The sequence below is a fragment of the Oryza brachyantha genome, chromosome 1 (assembly GCF_000231095.2).
Source record: "Oryza brachyantha chromosome 1, ObraRS2, whole genome shotgun sequence".
Taxonomy (NCBI): Eukaryota; Viridiplantae; Streptophyta; class Magnoliopsida; order Poales; family Poaceae; genus Oryza; species Oryza brachyantha.
Window position 1 is genome coordinate 17347991 of NC_023163.2, and position 21222 is coordinate 17369212.

The 21222-nt window shown below is 44.0% G+C and overlaps 3 protein-coding genes and 1 long non-coding RNA gene across 4 annotated transcripts; all 4 read left to right on the forward strand.

The window, feature by feature from the left end:
• Positions 1-3297: 3297 nt before the first annotated feature.
• Positions 3298-5086, forward strand: LOC102700279 (scopoletin glucosyltransferase-like). The gene has a single exon (XM_006644271.3). It carries the CDS (start codon positions 3382-3384, stop codon positions 4888-4890), a length of 1509 nt encoding a protein of 502 aa, XP_006644334.3. The 5' UTR covers positions 3298-3381; the 3' UTR covers positions 4891-5086.
• A 2876-nt stretch (positions 5087-7962) lies between these two features.
• On the forward strand, positions 7963-11718 carry LOC121056055. The gene is made up of 3 exons (XR_005812975.1): positions 7963-7981; positions 8635-8850; positions 11313-11718. It is a non-coding gene; the product is annotated as an uncharacterized LOC121056055 (long non-coding RNA).
• A 1601-nt stretch (positions 11719-13319) lies between these two features.
• Positions 13320-15944, forward strand: LOC102700566 (calcineurin B-like protein 5). The gene is made up of 8 exons (XM_006644272.2): positions 13320-13503; positions 13928-14010; positions 14083-14139; positions 14630-14738; positions 14860-14912; positions 15239-15319; positions 15406-15518; positions 15875-15944. Exons 1-8 carry the CDS (start codon positions 13416-13418, stop codon positions 15942-15944), a joined length of 654 nt encoding a protein of 217 aa, XP_006644335.1. The 5' UTR covers positions 13320-13415.
• Positions 15945-19176: 3232 nt separating this feature from the next.
• Positions 19177-20787, forward strand: LOC121054744 (aspartyl protease family protein 2-like). Its single transcript, XM_040525286.1, has one exon. The coding sequence runs from the start codon at positions 19197-19199 to the stop codon at positions 20697-20699; it is 1503 nt and encodes a 500-aa protein (XP_040381220.1). The 5' UTR covers positions 19177-19196; the 3' UTR covers positions 20700-20787.
• Positions 20788-21222: the final 435 nt, after the last annotated feature.

Genomic DNA, 21222 nt, shown 5'->3' on the forward strand with positions numbered 1-21222 from the left:
AAGATATGCGGCCTAGAAACTATTTTTAGCACAGGGTGGACATCACCCATTTCTTGTAATTATCTAAATAGTCATTAAAAATATAAAAAGAATTAATAAGATAGATTAATGTAAGTTATATCAATCTACAAATAAAAGTTTAAATTCGACTTCTACAAATTATAAACAATAAATTAAACTGAAATTGGTATGGGACTGTTAACATCAAAATTTGATAAAATTTCTTATGAATTTGAATAAGGAAAGACGTAATCACCGATAAAAATTTTATCCAAAGAGTTCAAATTCAACAGAAAATCGTGAGTAACTGCAGAGTTGATGCACATACGCTAGCCGTGTTGTTGTCTGCCATCTCGTTAGGCTGATGGTGTGAGCTCATGTGATCCTATCCTCCGACTTTTTCAGCTTGAAGGTATAGTTGGATTGATAATTAAAATGTGGGAGGGTTGGGGTAGGACGAATACGTCCGTGTCGCTCCCTCCCCAGGGGTGACCCGGACGGCGACGCCCTCCTCGCCGGGCTTCCACCCAGCTCTCCTCCCCACCTCGCCGCCGCTTGAGCAAGCTCGACGGCAAAGCTGGCGGTGGCAAGGACGGCGGCGGCGAGGCACTTCTTCTCTCCCAAGGGCGCCATTGCTGGGGATCCATGGCAGCACACGGGTGAGCTAGTTGGTGCACAGATCTGGCCGGAGATGGACCGGACGAGCTCGTGCGCGGCAAGGTGGTGGCAGGGCAGTGTCGGAGACGGCCTCCACCTCTCCCCTTTCAGATCTGGCAGCAGGGGGCAGAGGCGTCGGCCTCCGCCCCTTTCAGATCTGGCGCGTCGCCGAGGGGTCGGTGGTGGCAGGCCGGTGGAGCTGGCTGGAGGGAGCGCCGCCGTCGGGAGCCGCCGCCCCTCGTCCTCTCCCCCCTACGGCAGAGGTGACGGCGCGGCGGCGGCTGAGGATGAAGGGGAGAGGCGTGGACTCCACTTCGTTCGGCTGCAGGCGCGCGACGGCGTATGCGCGGCCGCGGAGGGGCGTGAGTTGTTCAGCGTGGTGGTTGCAGGGCGGCGCCATTGTCCGCGCAGCCGGGGGTGGCTGGGCACTGGCGCCCAGGGCCAGCGTGCTCGGATCTGGCGGTCCTACGGCCAGTTGGCAGGGTGGTGGTAGGCTTAGTTGAGGTCTAATTGCTTGTGAGGTGATTTAGATTATTCTTTGGTCCTTATGGAAATGGATGTTTTTTGGGTGGTGTGGAGACGCTGGCGAACGAAGTCTGTGGGCGCCGTTTTCCTCTTTGGAGGCGTTGTCTTGGTGTTTTTTTCATGCCTATATTTTTTAAGTGAAAACCTTGTCTTTGAACGAGTAACGATGGTGTTCCACGTCATATCCTTCTTGGGGTGTTGTTTCAGAGAAGTTACTTGTGCATCGACAACCGTGGATGGTCCTTTTCACTTCTATAGTCTTCTTGCCTTGTTGATCGGCGAGGCCTTCGTCTTCTTGGACCTGTTTCCCTCGTGTGGTGGGCGATTTGCTTCTTGGTGTGTTTGCTAAGTGAAGTCGGATCCGCTCGCTAATGGGGTGAAATGACGCTTAGCAACAATGACACTGTGTAATCTCTTCCTAGGAGTTTTGGTGCTGGTCATGCGAAGAAAGTGGCCCTTTGATGGCTTGGCTGATATCTTTTGTAGGTTGTCGAAGCTGCTTTTCGCTTCGTCGGCATACTGGTAACAATATCGTTGCGGTTGTGAAGTCGGCACTGCTGGGTCGCTTGGCAGCTAGCTCGGTAACGATACCACCTCCTTTGTGATATTGGAGCTGTTTTATGTCGTCTCGTGTCTAGCTTGGCTGTAGCATCCTATGTTGGGTTCTGTCGTTGTGGTTTATTGTATGGTTAGACTTAGTGTTTTCTGTGTAGAGGTTTTAGCCGGTTTCCCTTAATTAACTGTGCATTAAGGTTTTTGGGCCCGGTTTTCATATAAACTTGGTCAATTCTCTTCTTCTACCAGCCAAGGCTGTCTTTGGTTTTCAAAAGATAATTAAAATGTGAAAATAGCTCCACGTTAACTGTCTATCCCAACGGTAGTTCAACGGGCTACCGTACGGTAGCGTCCCCTTATTATTATTATTTTTTAATATGACATGTGATTCTTCGACTTATTTAAAATATTTATGGTTAATATTTTATTGTAATTATTTAAAAGATTTACGGTTAATATTTTTATTGTAACTAGACTATAAAAGATGAATAAAACTTTACACGTGACTATTTTTTAATTTTATTTTAAAATTTTAAATAAAACGAATGGTTAATCAATAAATACATTAAAATAAAATCTTTTAAAAAAAGTAGGCGGTAGAAATTTGTAGGCAAAGACTGCTCAACCATGATGAGGTTATACGTAAGCTGTGACGAAGCAGCATGTGCCCATGTTCTGGCGATCACATCATCTCTCCTTCGCTCGGCCATATCAGCAGACCAGTTCAGTGCTCGGTTACACTCACCATTCACCACTACATTCAAACAACCGAAAAATCAGGAAAGCGACATGTTACTGCCTTAGATAAAGATAAAAAGATTATCTAATTTTCGTAATAACTATTGCATAGTATAAACAATAAAATTAAGAGCATTTTTTTCATCCTTAAGGAGATACCAGAAAGTACCATTGTTTTCTAGTACGTAAGATACCAAGATGTATTAAATTTTATATAGAAAATAGTGCTACCTCCTGGCACCTCTTTAAGGATGATAAAATTACTCTAATATTAAAACTATGAAGTTAAAAATCTATTTTAAAAACATGAGATAATTAAAACCGAGAAATAATTAACTTGGGGGAGAAAAGAACACAACCGCACGCAATACTACCGGTATTGCGGTGAAGTTTCTGCCGAAACAAGGGAATTGATTGACTTGAGCGCAATCGATCACCAAGTCAGAAATGGCGACCGCTGCTCTTCCCGGATGATTCGAGCTGAAGGCATTTTTTTGACTCGGGGCACTATAAGACCATCCCAGGTCATCTATATATATATTCATCAATGAATCATGTAAAACACTTTTATCTTTCATATCCCTTGGTACTATAACAGATCATATATATATATATATGATATCCTCTATATCTATTTGGAGAATTGAAGAGAGAACATTTAAATATAAGAGTTTCTCTCTCTTAATATGGATGACATAAAAAAATAAATAATAAGATAGATGTTCTACTGGAGCTCAACTTTTACTCTTTATCTTCTATTTTTAAGATAAGGATGGGATGGATGAGCTGCTGGAGGTTCTCATAAGATGACATGAACAGATGATATTTTCAGGCTTCGACCTCAGCTTGCTCAGCTCGTCACCCTGCTTTCTCCGAAGCACCCACCTTGAGCTAGCTGAGAGTGACATGGGCATGGCGGACAAGGATGAGCAGCAGCCGCTGCACGTCCTCTTCCTCCCGTTCCTCATACCCGGCCACCTCATCCCGGTCGCCGACATGGCCGCGCTCTTCGCCGCCCGCGGCGTCAGGTGCACCATCCTCACCACCCCGGTCAACGCCGCCGTCATCCGCTCGGCCGTGGACCGCGCTAACGCCGCTCTGCGCGGAGGTACCGGCGGCGGCCCGGCGATCGACGTCGCCGTCGTGCCCTTTCCGGACGTCGGGCTCCCGCCGGGCGTCGAGAGCGGCACGGCGCTCAGGTCCGAGGACGACCGTGGCAAGTTCGTCCTTGCCATCCAGCGGATGCGCGAGCCGTTCGACCGCTTCTTGGCAGAGCACCGCGTCGACGCCGTCGTGGCCGACGGGTTCTTCACCTGGTCCGTGGACGCCGCCGCCGAGCACGGCGTCCCGCGGCTGGTGTTCCTCGGCACCAGCGTCTTCGCGCGGTCCTGCAACGAGAGCATGGTGCGGAACAACCCGGTGGAGGCCTGCCCCGACGACGACCCCGACGCCGTCGTGTCCCTGCCGGGGCTGCCGCACCGCGTCGAGCTGAGGCGGAGCCAGATGGTGGACCCGAAGAAGCGGCCAGACCACTGGGTCTACTACAAGACCATGTACGACGCCGACCAGAGGAGCTACGGCGAGCTGTTCAACAGCTTCCACGAGCTGGAGCCGGAGTACGTCGAGCACTATCGCACGGCGCTCGGCCGCCGCACGTGGCTCATCGGACCGGCCGCCGTCGCGAGCAAGGACGTGGCCGCGAGAGGCACCAGCGAGCTCTCACCAGACGCGGACGCCTGCCTGCGGTGGCTCGACGCGAAGCCAGACGGCTCGGTGGTGTACGTCTCCTTCGGCACGCTGTCCAGCTTCTCTCCGGCGGAGATTCGCGAGCTCGCCCGAGGCCTCGACCTCTCCGGCAAGAACTTCGTGTGGGTCATCAGCGGCGCGGACACCACCACCGACGCACCGGACTGGATGCCCGAAAGCTTCGCCGGGCTGATCTCGCCGCGCGGCGAGCGCGGCCTCACCATCCGGGGCTGGGCGCCGCAGATGCTCATCCTGAACCACCCCGCCGTCGGCGGGTTCGTGACGCACTGCGGGTGGAACTCGACGCTGGAGGCCGTGAGCGCCGGCGTGCCAATGGTGACATGGCCGCGGTACGCTGACCAGTTCTACAACGAGAAGCTCATCGCGGACGTCCTCAAGGTGGGCGTCGGCGTCGGCGCCAGGGACTTCGCGTCGAATACGGAGATCCACCGGGCGATCGGCGGCGAGGTTATCGCGGAGGCCATAGGGAGGGTGATGGGCGACGGCGCAGAGGGCGTGGCGATACGGGAGAAGGCAAGGGAGCTAGGCGTGAAGGCGAGGGGCGCGCCGGAGAAGGGCGGGTCGTCGTACGACGACGTTGGACGGCTGATTGACGAGCTGATGGCTCGCCGGAGCTCCGACGATGTACGAGATGGCAATTCACGGTAGCGTCGATATATACAAGTAGTTGGATTTTACATGTAGGATTATACTACTAGTAGAAATAAATGGTATTTTTATACTTCGTTAATTACTGGATTGGTATTATTTTGTAATTTTAGGACGATATTGTCTTTTCAAATTTATACTATAGCTAATATTGTTAGTATTATAATTCAATCATAGCCGTCTAATAAATTCTACTACCAGTAAAATACACCGGAGTTAGTCACATACAAATCGTAGTATTGCTTGGTTTAATCGTACGGGGAGTTTTTATTCTCATCGCGGAATCTCTTTTGGATTTCGAATTGAGAGATGGCATTCAACGAAATCTCTGGAGGTTTCTTACGGATATTTCACCATTGGATCCACGTTAAGGTTTGTGCGCAAGCTACTCCTCCTCCAGCTCTAACAAGCTGATTGTCTTCTCCGGCATCAGCCACCCCCAACCAGGGTTTCCAAAACCAGTGGTATGGTAACTGCGGAAACCGCAATTGTCACCATAACCATGATTATTGCGGCGAGAAGCTATCAAGAACAGTGGAAAAACTGCTATAATTTATGGATAGGCCTTTAAAATCGTCGTCTGATGGAGCAAAGTGCTTCTTTAAAATCCCTTGTCCACGATTATTGTCATGATAATCGTGATTTTTTTGTCCTAGTAGTTAAGGTATCAAGAGATACTAAATTTTACATTAAAATTTTGGTATCTCATAGTACTTTTTCAAAGAATGTAAAATTGTTTTATCAATATAGCCTAATTCGACAAGAGACTATCCACGAAGTGCTCATGTTGACTGGGTGGGATACCATTTTAAAGGCATTATTAAACTGCCAACGAATGATAGGGGTGGTGGAGAAGCCTGTCGAACTGGGGTGTTCGATAGGCCCCTAGCCATGGCAGATGTGGGCCATGTTAAATTAATGTGTCGGGCAAGACCATGTTATTAATCTTGTGTTCGATTGTGGCTCTATCAATCACGGTAAGTTTGATAAGGCCTTATTTAAGAACTTTTCTTACTTGACATATATTTTTGCATTTTTTTCACTAAAATGATATGATTTTTTTAAAAGAAAACTCCTCGTGATTTTTTTTAACAGAGAACTCCTCACGATACGATGGTGTTACCATAGTGCATAAATAGCAAAGTGATAAAGGCCATCAAAATGTGATTGTGATGAGAGGATTTTTCTATTCAATGTTTAATAGGTGTCTTCTTGCACTAATCCGTCGCGTTAATCAATCTAGGAGGTGTTTGGATTAGTGGGGGAGGTTTGGTAGGGGCTAGAACTCACCTAGGAACCCTAGAGTTTGAACTTGAAGCCTCACCAACTGCTAGAATCCTGATGTGGCTTATATAGTGCTGTCAAACATCAACTAGCCGTTGGATAAAGTTACATGGGTTGGGGTCCGGACAGTCCAGCTAACACTTATGTTCTAGCTGTTGTCTAGGGACGGACTGCTTGGTCCAGGCTCTCTAGAATTTCTCAAACAAGCCTCACACACTCATGACTCTCTCACAGATGCATGTAGCGGCTTAGTGACCCCTTTTAATAGTACGGATTATCCTATGACTCAAAAACAAAAAAGAAAACGTACGTGACTGTCTTGACCCCATTCGCTTTTCACCTTCGCTTTTCACCTTTTGGACCACTTCAAACATTTTCACGCATTCCGTACATGAGTCAAACTTTTTACTTCTCTGCAACCATAATTTGTTAGTGCACACATGCTTTGACTAGGATTATCATTAATCATCCAAAACTCGCTTTAGTGGCTAGATGCACTTTCACAAACAAGGGTCAAATGAGTCGTTGTCCGCAAAATCTAAATTTTAACATTTACATGCTTTGTCTCAAGATAATAAACATATGATAGAATACGACATATACTAGTAATACAAATCTAGACGTATATTATCTAGATTTATACTTACCCCATCCTAAATAAAGTTATTTCTGTCACCCACACTTTGTCATAAAATAAAGATATTTCTACACATATCTTATCATTTCAACCAATCATAATCATTCCCTATTTAATTTGGTAAGTTATATTATCATGTGAACCAATCACAATATATTTCTAATATTCATGTCTACTTTCTTAATCTCTATGCTCAGGTATAAAAAAAATTATATTTTAGAATAGAGAAATATGGGAAGTAGTACCTATTCTATATTCGTACTATCTCACCTTCCATTCTAAGTATATTTTTATTTTGATACTAACCTGGTAAATTTGGTAGCCGCTTATAAGCTCAGAGGTAAACCGTGGGTGCGCAATCTTTTTAAAACGCAAAAGCGAAATTACGAAGTTCACGTCACGGTGCCCCGGCATCAACCAACTGACAACAGCACAAGCACTATTTTGTTCCTGAAGCCACTGCACGAGCACAAGACGCTATTGACGTCTACGAGCACGCGCACACGGAAGCGAGGCGGAAAGGAAAGAAAAAGAAAGTAAAGTCGTCTCGTTTTCTCCTTTCCCCTCCCGAGTTAGCTTGACATATTTGACCGAAAACTACTCGTTTCATTTCGTATAGTAAGATGTTTGGTTTTTTTCTTCCAATGTTTGATTAGTTGTATTATTTAAAAAATTAAGAAAATATCATTTATTTTACTGGTGACTTACTTTATTATCAAAAGAATTTTAAGCACGACTTTTTATATTTGTACTAAATTTTTAAATAAGACGAATGATTAAACGTTGCAACTAAAAAGACAAACATCTTATATTATAAAACAGAGGTAGTAATTTATATATATTTAATATATTTATTCTTTGTGACTATAAATATAATTATGAAAAAAATACGGTACAGATTTCTAAAATCAAATTTAAATTTAAGATTAAAAAATAAATTTTAACGAGGGGCGGAAATATGAGTTGACTACAGCGATGCGTCGTGTCATCCATTTTCTTCTGGTCAATCCAGAAGGGAGTGGTAGTAGTAGTATCAAGGTACAGGCCCCGACCGGCAGCTGCTAGAACAGCGGCGGCCCGAGAGAGAGAGAGAGAGAGGAGGAGGACGAGACGACGAGGTCCGGATGGCCGGGAAGAACTGCCCGGCGCGCGCAGCACTTCCGGCGGCGGGTACGGTGATTTCCTCTTCCCTCCCCCGTCTTTTCCTTTTCTTTTTCTTTCTTTTTGCTCTGATGGAGTCCAGAGCTCTGGTTCGTGGTGGATTTTTCTTCGTTTGGATAGTGGCGACGTTTCTTGATTTGTGCTGGAAAAATTTGTGCCGTCCGCATTGATCTCGTTGCGCTGGTAGGAGTCGCTGTTTAGACTGAGAAAATATTTTGGAGAAATATCAGTTAAATGTTTGACCGAACGTCGGAAGGGGTTTTCGGATACGAATGAAAAAACGAATTTCACGGCTAGCCTTGAAACCGCGAGACGAATCTTTCGAGCCTAATTAGCCTATTATTAGCACATATTGGTTACTGTAGCACTTATGGCTAATCATGGACTAATTAGGCTCAAAATATTCGTCTCAACATTTTGCAATTAGTTTTTCATTTTTGCTATTTGGGACTGCCTTTTTTCATGTGTCAGTCGATTTTTCCTACCATCGGATTTACTTTAAGATGCGTGCATGCTACTGGGCTTGGATTGTTGTGTCTTTGGTAACAGGCTGAATGTCTCTCCCTAGTCCCGTGTTGGAGATTTTTTCCCTCACCGTCGCATATTCCCCCATCTCCATCTGGCCATCTCGTACTCACTTACGGAGTAATTTGTTTCTGCAGCCATGGTGGCAGGGCTAAGGAGAGGAAGGGGGAGGCGTAGAGGCTGGCGGAGGTGGTGGTTGCGCTAGAGCGATCCTGGCTTATCCGTGGCTGCTCTGGTTAGTTGGGTAGGAGGAGGGCACGGGGGCTATTTGGAGGCCGAGGAGATGAAGGTGCTGCTGGCGGAGCCAGTCGACAACGGAGAGGATTCCGCCGGTCGACAACGGAGAGGATGAGGTATGTAGAGAGTATGATTTTTCCATCTTTCAAGTTGCTAAACCAATCTCATTAGGCTTTTTTTTCCCATTATGATTCATTTGTAGGTGATTTATTGGAAGAGCTAGGGTTTGTGTGGTTTCAATTTGGTTACTGTGCCTAGTAATCTAGTATGTTTATCTTGCATAGGACCATGTGATTTATAAGGAATTCGTGAGGTTTCTGCAATTTTTCTTGTCTATAAGCTCCATGTTCTAAAAATATGAAGTCATAGTCTACGCAACTGAGGTTTTTGCTTGGGTAGATGTTTATGCTCAGGTTTTCGGGGTTCCCATGGCAGCTGTTTTTTTATCTTAGGTTTTCTGTTGCGAATGACTAAGCGCATGAATGCGGGTTTATTTGTAGCTCGTTTTTTTTTTCATATCCAGTACTAACATTTTGTGTTTTAGACAGAGGATGAAGGGGGCAAGTCGATTTTGCCTGCACGTGCAATGAATTGGCCAATTGGCATGCACTGTTTAGCCTAATTTTTGTGTGATTTAATGTAAAATTAATGTACATGAACACAAAATTTTGCATCAAACTCACATAGTAAAGTTGCATTATTTTTAGCATCTAGTTAATAGTTGAGTGCATTCTATTAATTTAGCACAAGGCTTTTGTCAAGCACTTCTTTTTGAATGCAACTTGTTTTTTACTTGCGATCTATTCTGTTCATTTTTTTTTCTACTTGAATAGTCCGGCTATGCCTTTCTAAAGAAAAGCAGCAAACTGAACTTTATGTTTTGTGATTTCAATGTTAGGAGAAAATAATTACCCCCTATAAGCAAATTCTATAGTAAATTTGCGCAACTTCAATTATAAGTTTTATGCAACTATTGAATTTCAACAGAGGGACGAGGTTTTAGTTGGGGATGGGGGATTTGGATTTGCTCCCCTAGGGATCCCTGTTTGCGGTCATCAGGTGACATTTGGATTGAGCTCAAATGTGCAGCTCACTGTTTTGTTAGCAAGATATTCACTCTCGTGTAATTTTCTACCATTGCAGAGTTTTCTGCCACTATTTTGTCCATTTGTGTACTTGCAGGCAAAAATGTACTTCTAATCACATTTTTTTCCATGTGCAATTCATGTCCTAAGTCCTAACCACAATTGACTTTTAGTTTTTTACCCAGTTTTCTCTTTTTTTTGGGTCTGCCTTTTCATGTGCCTTTTTATTCATGTGATGTATATAGCTATTACACCAGATTTTATACTAGATATTATTTTGCTTTGCCAAAATCTAATTTAAAATTTTGTATTTACTAGTTCTTTGATTTCTTTTTTATTAACTATCACTCATTTATACTTGCACAATGCGTATACTAAATCTGCACATTTCTTAACCTACAGTTGCATAATTTGTAAATATGCAACTTTAGTATAATCGAAGCGCAACTTCAATATAAATTAGGTGCAATCATAGTTATTTTCTTCATCTTGGTTCGCTTTATGTCATTCCATCTAATTTTTCCACCTAGCTGGGCAATTTTGTTTGGTTGAGATTTCTTTGCTCCTCAGAATCGATCTAAACTTTGGTATTTATGATCTCTCATTCAGCTATCAGTCACCTAAAGTTGCCCAACATATATACTAAATTTGCTCATAGCTTGACCTATACTTGCATAATAGGCCAATAAGCAACTTTAGTATATACAAGATGTAACTTCAGTATAAACTAAGTGGAATAATAGGTTTTAGAGGTTTGGGAAGTATTTTGTTTGAGCACAAATCCAGATGGGGTGTGGTGTTGCGGGTTTCTTTGTTTCAGTTATAGCACTCCATGTTCAGGGGAAAGTATCCTACTAAATTATGAAGGAATCTAGCAGCATGGCTAAGCTTTTGTTTTGTTACACTTGGGTGATGCGCTTACTGTTTTTGTTTATGGCAATAATTTTGTTTATACTGGTGGGATGTGACATGCAAATAAAAAATAATTAGTCACCGGGATCATGCAAATGGAGGGTTACCTCAAGGTTCGCTATTTGGTGTGGATGATGAGAAATTTTTATTTGTATGTTTTATATAAAAAAATTGGGATTAGTCTACTGATGTAACACTCGGTAGCTTTTGTTGCAATTTTGGTTTTGGGGGTGAAGATGAATTGTAGTATCAAGTGGTGAGAGCGATGTTGTGGAGGTGCTACATCCCAGATGCAAACAAGCCGATAGGGGTAGTATTATGCTAAAGCTCTGGATTTGTGAGTTTTTGGTCCATCAAAGTCATGGTATATTTCAATTTAGAGCAGCTTTTCGGCTTTTATTTTTCAGGCATGATGATGATATCATCATCGATGTTTTGCTGCTAGAATTTATGGCTTTCACTGCAGTTTCTTGGGACTAGAATTAATTTCATTATTTTTGCTTGGAAATATTTCTATGTTATATTAGATATTGACTGAAGTTGTTAACAATAACATCTTGTTGCACTGGTGTATTTTGTAGAATGGCAACTTCCTACACTACTAACCAGTGACGAAGAACATTAGCCGATGAGCATACTATCAGCATCGATGGATAAGATGATGATATGAAAGCCGGAGGAAAATATTGGTGTTTGGATTATAAATTTTGTGATTGTTGTTAATTCACTAAGCACTCAGATCCTATGGTGGCCATTGTGAATATGACGGATATATTTTATATGTGAAGAGATGTTGGACTAAGCAGAGCCTCGCGTAGTCCAATTAGCTCATTTTGTATTCGGGTCTGTTTTAACATGGTCAGGATTTGGTGAATATTTGTTATCCTAAGTGTACAGAATAATTTTAATTGTATGTGTTTCAAACAATTTGGTTAGATAGACAAAGTCAATTGAATGAAACAAAAAGTTATCTTGGAAATTCAACGGAACCAAATCCTAGCTTAATCATAAGAACAAAAAATAACACAAATGACTATAAAAACTAAACCCAATAGTGCTACAGGACCTCAAAGTGAAAAAAGGAGCCCAAAAAAATCCCACTGGAGTGGAGCTCCTTCAACGTGTTTTGCTTACGCTAGAAGCCAAAGCAAAAAAAAATATAAAGCTAAAAAAAACACCAAAAGCCCATACTTAAGGAAGAGATAGCATATACAGACTTTTGTATCTGGGCCAAAAAGCCTAAAACTACAGTAACTCAAGTGTCCACATTGGGAGGAGGAGGAAGGACAATACACCAAAAAAATTGACTGACACTTAAGAAAAAATTAGTTAACTCCTAAATAGACACTGCCTTAGTTTTTTGGTTCATCTATGCTTAATGCTTTATTTAGATGTCCAAAAATTTGATGCGATATTTTTGGAAAAAAAATTGGGAATAAACAAGGCCTTAGTCGCCATTAGAGTTGAGGGGTTGACCAATCTGAGGAATATTCCGACGGCGTCATGATTATCGGATGATCGAACTGGGCCCAGAGAAATGTTTCTTTCTTGAACAATTTGGGTCAAAAATGTTTTACTTTCTTTCTTTTTTATGTAGCTTTATTTCTTTATTCCTTTCCAATTTCCATGAACAGTCTTACGGTCCATCTACATGTATTGTTATTGAATTTTTTAAATACTAACTCCAGTAGATGTATCATACAGTGTTGAACTGACTTGAGATTTTTTTTAAGATAATGGAATAACATTCCGGCCTTTGCTCAATGAGCTATGGCTAATTATTATAAAATCCGTATATGAATAAATTTGACACACACTAACATAATGTAGAGAAACTCCAAACTAAAAGACACCAACACAAGATAAAAGAACCCTTAATTACTTAATTCTATTCGAGAATCTCCATCCGAAGTTGGTAAAAAGGTGCATAATCGTCGACTCTAGTTTACGACATGCATCATTTATTAGCTTGATATCATCATCATACCTTTACAGTTGAGCCCAGCCCCGAAGCCAATATGTTGCCCTAAAAAATACCTGCAAATAAGATTTTGATGGTGTTTTATCAAAAATCATATCATTTCTGCTAAGCCAAAGAACCCAACATATGACGGAAGCCCCTACAAGAATATGTACCATACAGTATATAATGTTTAACACAAAATTCCTTATCGGAATTTTATTGATTTAACCAAATTTTGTCCTAAACGATATTTTTTTGACAGGAGCGAGTATCATTCATGAGTTTTTTTACCATTCTTGAAAAAATACCTTAAGATATCACACTTTTTAGTATAAAAAGTGTGGTACCTTAAGTTACTTTGTACCTTAAAGTACCAAAAATTTGTACTAAAATTCTTGATACCATGAGATACTTTTTAAGGATGATAAAAATATCCATCATTCACTATTGTATTGACTTAAGACACGGTGGTGTTTAGCAATAAAAGTTTGCCAGATGCTCCACATTGTGGCCTGTATTCCTGAAGGATATCAGCATCTGGGAACATCTTAATTGTTGTATGTTTGTAATACACTGATATATTCCCTTGTTTTGTTTTCACTGCTGATGTATTTTTCATGTAGAGCTTACAGGGTTCGTTTCTCTTTCTACTTGAATTGTATGCTGAAGGTTTGCAATCGGCTTCATTTTTGGACTCAAGCCTCCGCGTTTGGATTCTTTGATGGGCTGTCTACCAGCAAAGCAAGTGGGTCGTTCGACAGATTCCTTGAATCCACGGGAAGCTGTCGCTCTTGCAGCTGAAACATCTTGTGAGAAAGTGGATCTACCAGATTTTGTTAATATTGCCACTGGAACACCGTGTGAGATTGAAATCCATCTTTCCATAAGAAAGAAAAGGATTTGGTTTGTTTTCTATATATATATTAACGATTCTGTCTTAGAAGTTGTGGATTAGCTTTCATATGGGATTGTCATTGCAAACCGAACAAAAGAACAATATATTGGAGAAAATGACTAGTGTTTTCCTGAGTAGAATAGAAACTTGAATCAATAACCTTCCTTTCTACCACTAACCCAATGGGCACCCCATATTAGATTTGCAGGCTAGGCCAAACACATCTAACTAAGCATGTTATATGTTATCATGACATCACCTACTTCTGTAATGGTACCTGAAATCGACATATTTTTGCCAGGTATTACAAGTTTTATAACATTCACCTATCATTGCAGTTACTGTGAATGAAGTTGAGGCATTATACGATCTCTTCAGGAAATTAAGTAATTCAATAATCAAAGATGGTCTGATTCACAAGGTAGAAAGTACTGCTTAATTTGATAGGTACAATCTTTTAAGAGGCATGCAGCTTATCTTTTTTCTTATCCAGGAAGAATTCCATCTTGCTCTCTTTAGGAACAACAAGAAAAATCTGTTTGCTGATAGGGTAAGAGTGTTAGAGTAGTTTGCTCCAAATTGTTAATTTGTATGTTTTTTGTTATGATTCCTCTGTTCAGCATTGTTAAAGTTTATATTATTAACAATAATATATCTTCTCCATATTGTTTCTGAATGAATATATCTAAATGATGTTTGCAGTGCTCATTCTTTCTTCTTTATGATAATAAGCAGCAAAACTACATATCGTCGCATTAACTGTAGACAGGATTTCCAGTATACATTCTTGTACTCACTATTTTCTTAGCTATCCAACATCAACACACAACACTCATTTGTTATCCTTTCTAAAGTGATTCTTTTTAAGTGGCCTGAAGTAGTGTAATTTCTCTCTTGTTCATAAAAGCAACATTTAAAAACTACAAGAAAGGAAGAGATTTTACATAAGAGGCTTTCAGTTGAGAAAAAAAGGTAGTTTGAATGTATAGGCATTCAGTATAAGCAGTCCTAAGTTTCTATGTGTTTGAAAATAATCACAGGTGTTTGACTTGTTTGATCAAAAAGGAAATGGTGTCATAGAATTTGGTGAATTTGTTCGATCTCTTAGCGTGTTTCATCCAGATGCACCTGAAGAACAGAAAGCTGGATGTAAGGACTCTCCAGTCAATTTGTCTATTCCTACAAAATAAACATGTCGGGCATAAGAATATGTAGATGTTTAGAATCGGACATTTTATTTCACTAATGATGTTGCAACTTCTTATTGCAGTTGCATTTAAGTTGTATGACTTAAGACAGACAGGATTTATTGAACGGCATGAGGTAAGTGCTATTTTTTTCCTTTTGAATTACCAGAAAAATCATTTGAGCACCATTTGATATACTGTATAGATGCTACATAGAAAATTATTATCTTATTGAAACAAATCAACAGATCAAGCAGCTACAGAACATGTTTGAAAGATCGGGAATAAAACTGCATGATAAAAGTTATGCTTGTTTGTATTTCTGAGAGTTGTTTAATCAGCAAAAAAAAATTATATGTTGGTGTTTAATCATTCCTCCCCTCATCATAACAATCATGCTGTATTAACTCAATTTGGTGAATTGCTATAGAATATGTTTTAATAGTATTTATTGTTTTGTAGTTGAAGGAGATGGTGTTGGCTCTTTTGGATGAATCAGATTTGAATATTACAAGTGATGCGGTCGAGATGATTGTAGATAGGGTATGGTCCTAGCTTATTACTCACTAGAACACCAAGTAAATTCATCCTTATTTATTGTTCTGAATCTTTTAAATTTGTTAAAACAGACATTTGACCAGGCTGACACAAAAGGCGACGAGAGAATAGACCAGGAGGAGTGGAATGAGTTTGTCAAAAATAATCCATATGTGCTGCGGAATATGACCCTCCCATACCTCAAGTAAGTGCTATGCACAAATTTACTACCATTGTGCATCAATGAATAGAGTTGCCCGCTATGTAGATTGTAGAAATTACGCCATTATTCATCTGCATCAGGAATTCAGAATATATATGTGACCATAAGATGTAGATCAATATGGATTTTGACTAAGAGAAATGATTTCCCCTTGTTTTGCACTCATCCTTGTTTATTCTTTGGTTTCCTTTTACATAATGCCGTTGTTACTTATTCCATTGCTTGATGGAAGTTAACACTAAAACTCTAAAAGTAATGTGCTTCACAAATACACCTCACAGTAGTCACCTTTTGGTTCATATATTTTGCATTAACTAATGGGCAATAATATTATCCAGGGACATCACTATGGTATTCCCAAGTTTTGTGATTCACTCAGAAGTCACTGAAGCAGACATGATTGCCTAACCTGAAACACGGTGTTGCAGCAACTGCAAAGATTGCAGCACCTCTCGCTTGTATTGTTTGCTGACTTGCTCGTCGCGTGCATTGTGGACTGGAGAAGTAGCTAAAATTCAGGAGACGAGAGTTGATACCTCAAAAATGTAGCATCTAACTCTAGCATCGCTGACCAGCTGATGCTCACACATGTACAGCCACACACCACTTTCTTCGCTATCAGCAAGTGTTTTGTTTTTCATTTGTGTCAGAAAAATATTGCAAGCATGGAAGTCTTTAGGTGTAGAAATGAAGGGTGATCTTTTCAGGGCTCCAAGGTCTGTTTGGAGCGTGGAATTTCCTAGCAATTTCACATGGCAATAGTTGTATTCCATCAATTTGATCTCATGTATTTCATAGTGAAAAAAAAATGCTCTTATGTGTAACATTGATACCACATCTCTGACGTGATGCTTGTGTCGTCAGAAAAGGTCTAAAGCTAATTAAGAGCAAATCCTATCTTCAGCTACTGCATTCAGAGTTCAGATGAACTTTTATGAATTAATAGAACTTCTGAACTGCAGAGATATCTTGATAGTAGTTGAACTGTACAGACTATGGAAGCACTACACTAACAGATCTTTTACCCTTACCAACAGGTGCGACATTTACTAGGCAAAATTACATACATCTCTAAAACACCTCAAGTACCTTAAAATTACACAAACTAAAAAAAAAGTTTTGCAAAGGAGATGTTCAGGCAAGCATACTCAATACCAGCGTACAGCCGTACACTTAACGCTAGAAATTATACTCAGAGATATTTTGTCTAGTAAAGAAGACTCATCTAGCTACACATCACAGACTTGACATACGTTTAGAATTCAGTCTGTGATGAATCGATTGGGCATCTATCAAAAGAAAGTAGAGGCAGTTTTTCCCAGCATTGACCAAGAACCTGACGGGGCAACGTCAATGTGTAAGCTTGTTTTTCCGAGCATTCACATTCCGAGAATTCAGTTTGTAACAACATTGCTAAAAAGTTTGTTCACGCTGCGAAGAGAAGAAATAAACATCTCAACGAGAATGAGCAAGTCAATGTTCCTTACCCAAGCAACAACGATCATAATATCCTTGCTTCAGGGCCGGTCCTAACATCTTAGGGGTCCAGGGCAATCCAAAACTATGGAGGCTCTTTATTCAAATATAGATATACTTTAAATGGTTATAAAATAAACATTTTAGTAAGTGAAATAATTAATAGATGTACCTATTTTGTTACTAATTATTATAATACAACGCAAATGTATGATATTTTCAAATCTATTTTTGAAAATAGATCTAATCATTAAATTTTCAAGAGCTGAATGAAACCATTTAAATATAAATTGATGATAAAAGATTAAATATGATATGTGCAATTAATGTGAAACATCACTTATTTATGACTACAAGATAAATTATTTTTTTGAGAGGAGATAGTATATTTTTTAGAGTAAGTACTATAAGTTAATTAAAATAAACTCTATAAATTATTGTATATTCCAAAGTAGATGAATCGACAAGATATTTCTTTGTGCATGCATATGCCATTCGTTGTTTGTGTGCTACATGTAATTAAATTTGCCCAGGGCGGTCGCCCTGCTCGACCTGCCCCAGGACCGGCCCTGCCTTGCTTTTGTTCATAGACACTTCACTCTGATCTTCCCTTGGCTCTGGCAAGCTGGATGGGAGCTGCATCGGGAGCGAGCGAGCTGCACTTGTATCCATCAAAGCAAGTCTCTCAGATCCGGGGAACCAGCTCTTGTCACGGCAAGGAAAAGGTTGCTCCAATTACGAAGGACCAAGGGTGTTTTGGTATTGTTTGTGATAGAAAATTGACAGGCTCAATATGCGTATTTATGTGAATAGTATGGATCAACTTGCGACATTTGTACCTGGGCAGCTTGTTTGCTCCATGTGTGTGCAGATGATAAAAGTCAACATTGGTCATTGGCGAGTATTGATACTATAATAAGGAGGAGCGAATGTCTAAAGCCACATGACAAGGTGGGATAAATGTTAGGCTTATAGAAGGCCAACCTTAGTCAACGATGAATCAGAAACTAAACTAAGGGAGGAGTTAAGATCTGAAGAGATCTAGGGCGTCGAGTAGCAAGGTTGAACCATAAGAAAAGGAGTTGGCGGACGAAAGTTCAGAGAGACAGAAAAGAGGACGTTTACGTGGTGTATTGTATGGTTACTTGAGGACGAAAATCCAGCGTCCATCTCTACATCGGAAACAACGGCCTGTGTGGGCCTCCCCTTGCAAACACTTGTCCAGAGAGCAGGTCGAAAATGCCAGTCTATATCCTCGAGAGCAGCGGGCACAATGCCGCGTGTTTCGGTCGGGAATAAAAGAAAAAGGAGTGATCCCGTCACACCGAAATGATCGTAGCGGGCCATCGGAAGTCACACGATCATGGCCCATGTAGAAAAAATTAAGCTGGGTGGCAACGGAATTCTCCAGCGACGCCTTGTGAATACTACTACATAGGAGTACGAGTGATATACAGGTATGAGCGGGCCTGGACGCCTGGTTTACGTCTTGAATTGAAAACGAGTGCCCCCTGCCCTGCGCTCCGGCCGATGGGCGCTGCCAGCCATGGTACGGAACGCGTGTCCCCTGGAACATCACGCAACGGTGCACCACACCACTGCAGGCAGCCTCGAATGTACTACTACAAGTGTACTATTTGGAGACTTGAGTTCCAAACGGTCCCAGGATTGGAGGATGATCGCAAACTCGAAGGCTTTGCTTGACCGAAGGGAAGAGGAGGCCGATCGGTCGAACCCACGCAGGCGCCGCCGCGCGATTCGTCGTCACATGTCGCCGTAGCCGCAGCTGCTGGCCTGGCCCTGACACACAGCCTAGCCTAGCACAGTACTACTACTGCTGCTACTATCTGTCCCACGCTGGCGGTGGCGGGTGGCTGAGCTGAGGGCGAGGCGCCGCTAGCTACGACGCACACGGGATGGGAACGTGCCCGCGCCGCACCGCACCGCCGGGGTCACCGGCTCGTGGGCCGGCTGCGGAAGAATCGGACATTTATTCTGCTGCGTTGCGCCCCCGCCGGAACATGCCCCGCAGATGCAAATTCCGCTCGTCCTGCAGTAATCACCTCCGCGCTAATCTAATCTCCTGTGATAATGACGCTACTTGCCACACTCCCCCCTTCTTATTATTATATACTCCGCCCACTGCGCTCTCACTTCGCACACCCGCTGCTGCTACTGCTGCTCATGGCGCCGCCTCCGCCCTCGCTCGCCTCCTCCGCGGCGCTTCTCCTCCTCCTCCTGCTCCTCGCCGCCGGCCCTCATGCTGCCGTTGGGGAGGCTGTGAGGTACCAGACCCTCGTTGCCACCCCGCTCTCGCCCCACCCGTACACCGCCCCCGCCTCCGCCGCCGTCGAGGATGACGATCTGTTCCAGGGGAGCCTTGCCGCGGACGAGGGCGCCGCCGCGGCGGCGACGGTCGGCCTTCGCGTCGTCCACCGTGATGACTTCGCGGTGAACGCCACCGCGGCCGAGCTGCTCGCGCACCGGCTGAAGCGGGACAGCAAGAGGGCGTCGCGGATCTCCGCGGCCGCGGGGGGTGCTGCGGCTAACGGTACGCGCGGCGGCGGCGGCAGTGGGTTCGTGGCGCCGGTGGTGTCTGGGCTGGCGCAGGGGAGCGGGGAGTACTTCACCAAGATCGGGGTGGGGACGCCCGCGACGGCGGCGCTCATGGTGCTCGACACCGGCAGCGACGTCGTGTGGCTGCAGTGCGCGCCGTGCCGCCGCTGCTACGACCAGTCCGGCCAGATGTTCGACCCGCGGGCCTCCCACTCGTACGGCGCCGTCGACTGCGCCGCGCCGCTTTGCCGCAGGCTCGACTCTGGCGGCTGCGACCTGCGCCGTAAGGCGTGCCTCTATCAGGTCGCCTACGGCGACGGCTCCGTCACCGCCGGGGACTTCGCCACGGAGACCCTCACGTTCGCCGGCGGGGCTCGCGTGCCGCGAGTCGCCCTGGGTTGCGGCCACGACAACGAGGGTCTCTTCGTCGCGGCGGCGGGGCTCCTCGGGCTCGGCCGCGGCAGCCTGTCCTTCCCTACCCAGATCTCCCGCCGCTTCGGCCGGAGCTTCTCGTACTGCCTCGTGGACCGCACCTCCTCGTCGGCCAGCACCACGTCCCGGTCCTCCACCGTCACGTTCGGCTCCGGCGCCGTGGGGCCCTCGGCCGCCGCGTCCTTCACCCCGATGGTGAAGAACCCCAGGATGGAGACGTTCTACTACGTGCAGCTGATGGGCATCAGCGTGGGCGGCGCGCGCGTCCCGGGCGTCGCCGAGTCCGACCTCCGCCTGGACCCATCCACCGGCCGCGGCGGCGTCATCGTCGACTCCGGCACGTCCGTGACCCGCCTCGCGCGGCCGGCGTACGCCGCCCTGCGCGACGCCTTCCGCGCGGCGGCCGCGGGCCTCCGCCTCTCCCCGGGCGGGTTCTCGCTGTTCGACACGTGCTACGACCTGAGCGGCCTCAAGGTGGTGAAGGTCCCGACCGTGTCGATGCACTTCGCGGGCGGCGCCGAGGCCGCGCTGCCGCCGGAGAACTACCTGATCCCGGTGGACTCGAGGGGCACGTTCTGCTTCGCCTTCGCCGGGACCGACGGCGGCGTGTCCATCATCGGCAACATCCAGCAGCAGGGCTTCCGCGTGGTGTTCGACGGCGACGGCCAGCGCCTCGGCTTCGTGCCCAAGGGCTGCTAAAATCACAGCACGCTCTGCGCAAGACTAATTAACCGGAGTACGTACGCCTTGGTTAGTCATAATTAAGTACTAAGGGGTTTGGTTTAATCAGGGTGGTGAAGTGAGGAGCTTTGGATGCTGTAAAGCGAGCGGCGGTGCACGATGTTGTCTGCCGGTGCGTGTGTTCTGAGAGGGATGAAAGGCGGTTTGAAAGCTGTAAAACGGTTAAAGTGATGGTTTATAAAAAAAATCTCCTTGACTATGTCAGTGTGAGTGTATGACCAGTGTCAGTACGTGCATGTGTTAATCTGTCGTTTCCTTTTCTTTTCTTGGTCTTTAGCCACCCTGCTGGGCTTTTTGCTGTAAAATTTGCGAGTGCATGTAGTTTAAAATTGCATTAGACATGTGACACTTGCTGAATATACAGGCTCAGGCTCTGAGTATACACGGTGAGCACAAGTGAACGCTGAACACACAGCCGGTCACCTGGAAGTTTTCTAACGGTCCCGAGGAGTAAAGGTAAGTTTGTAAGTGCGGGCCCACA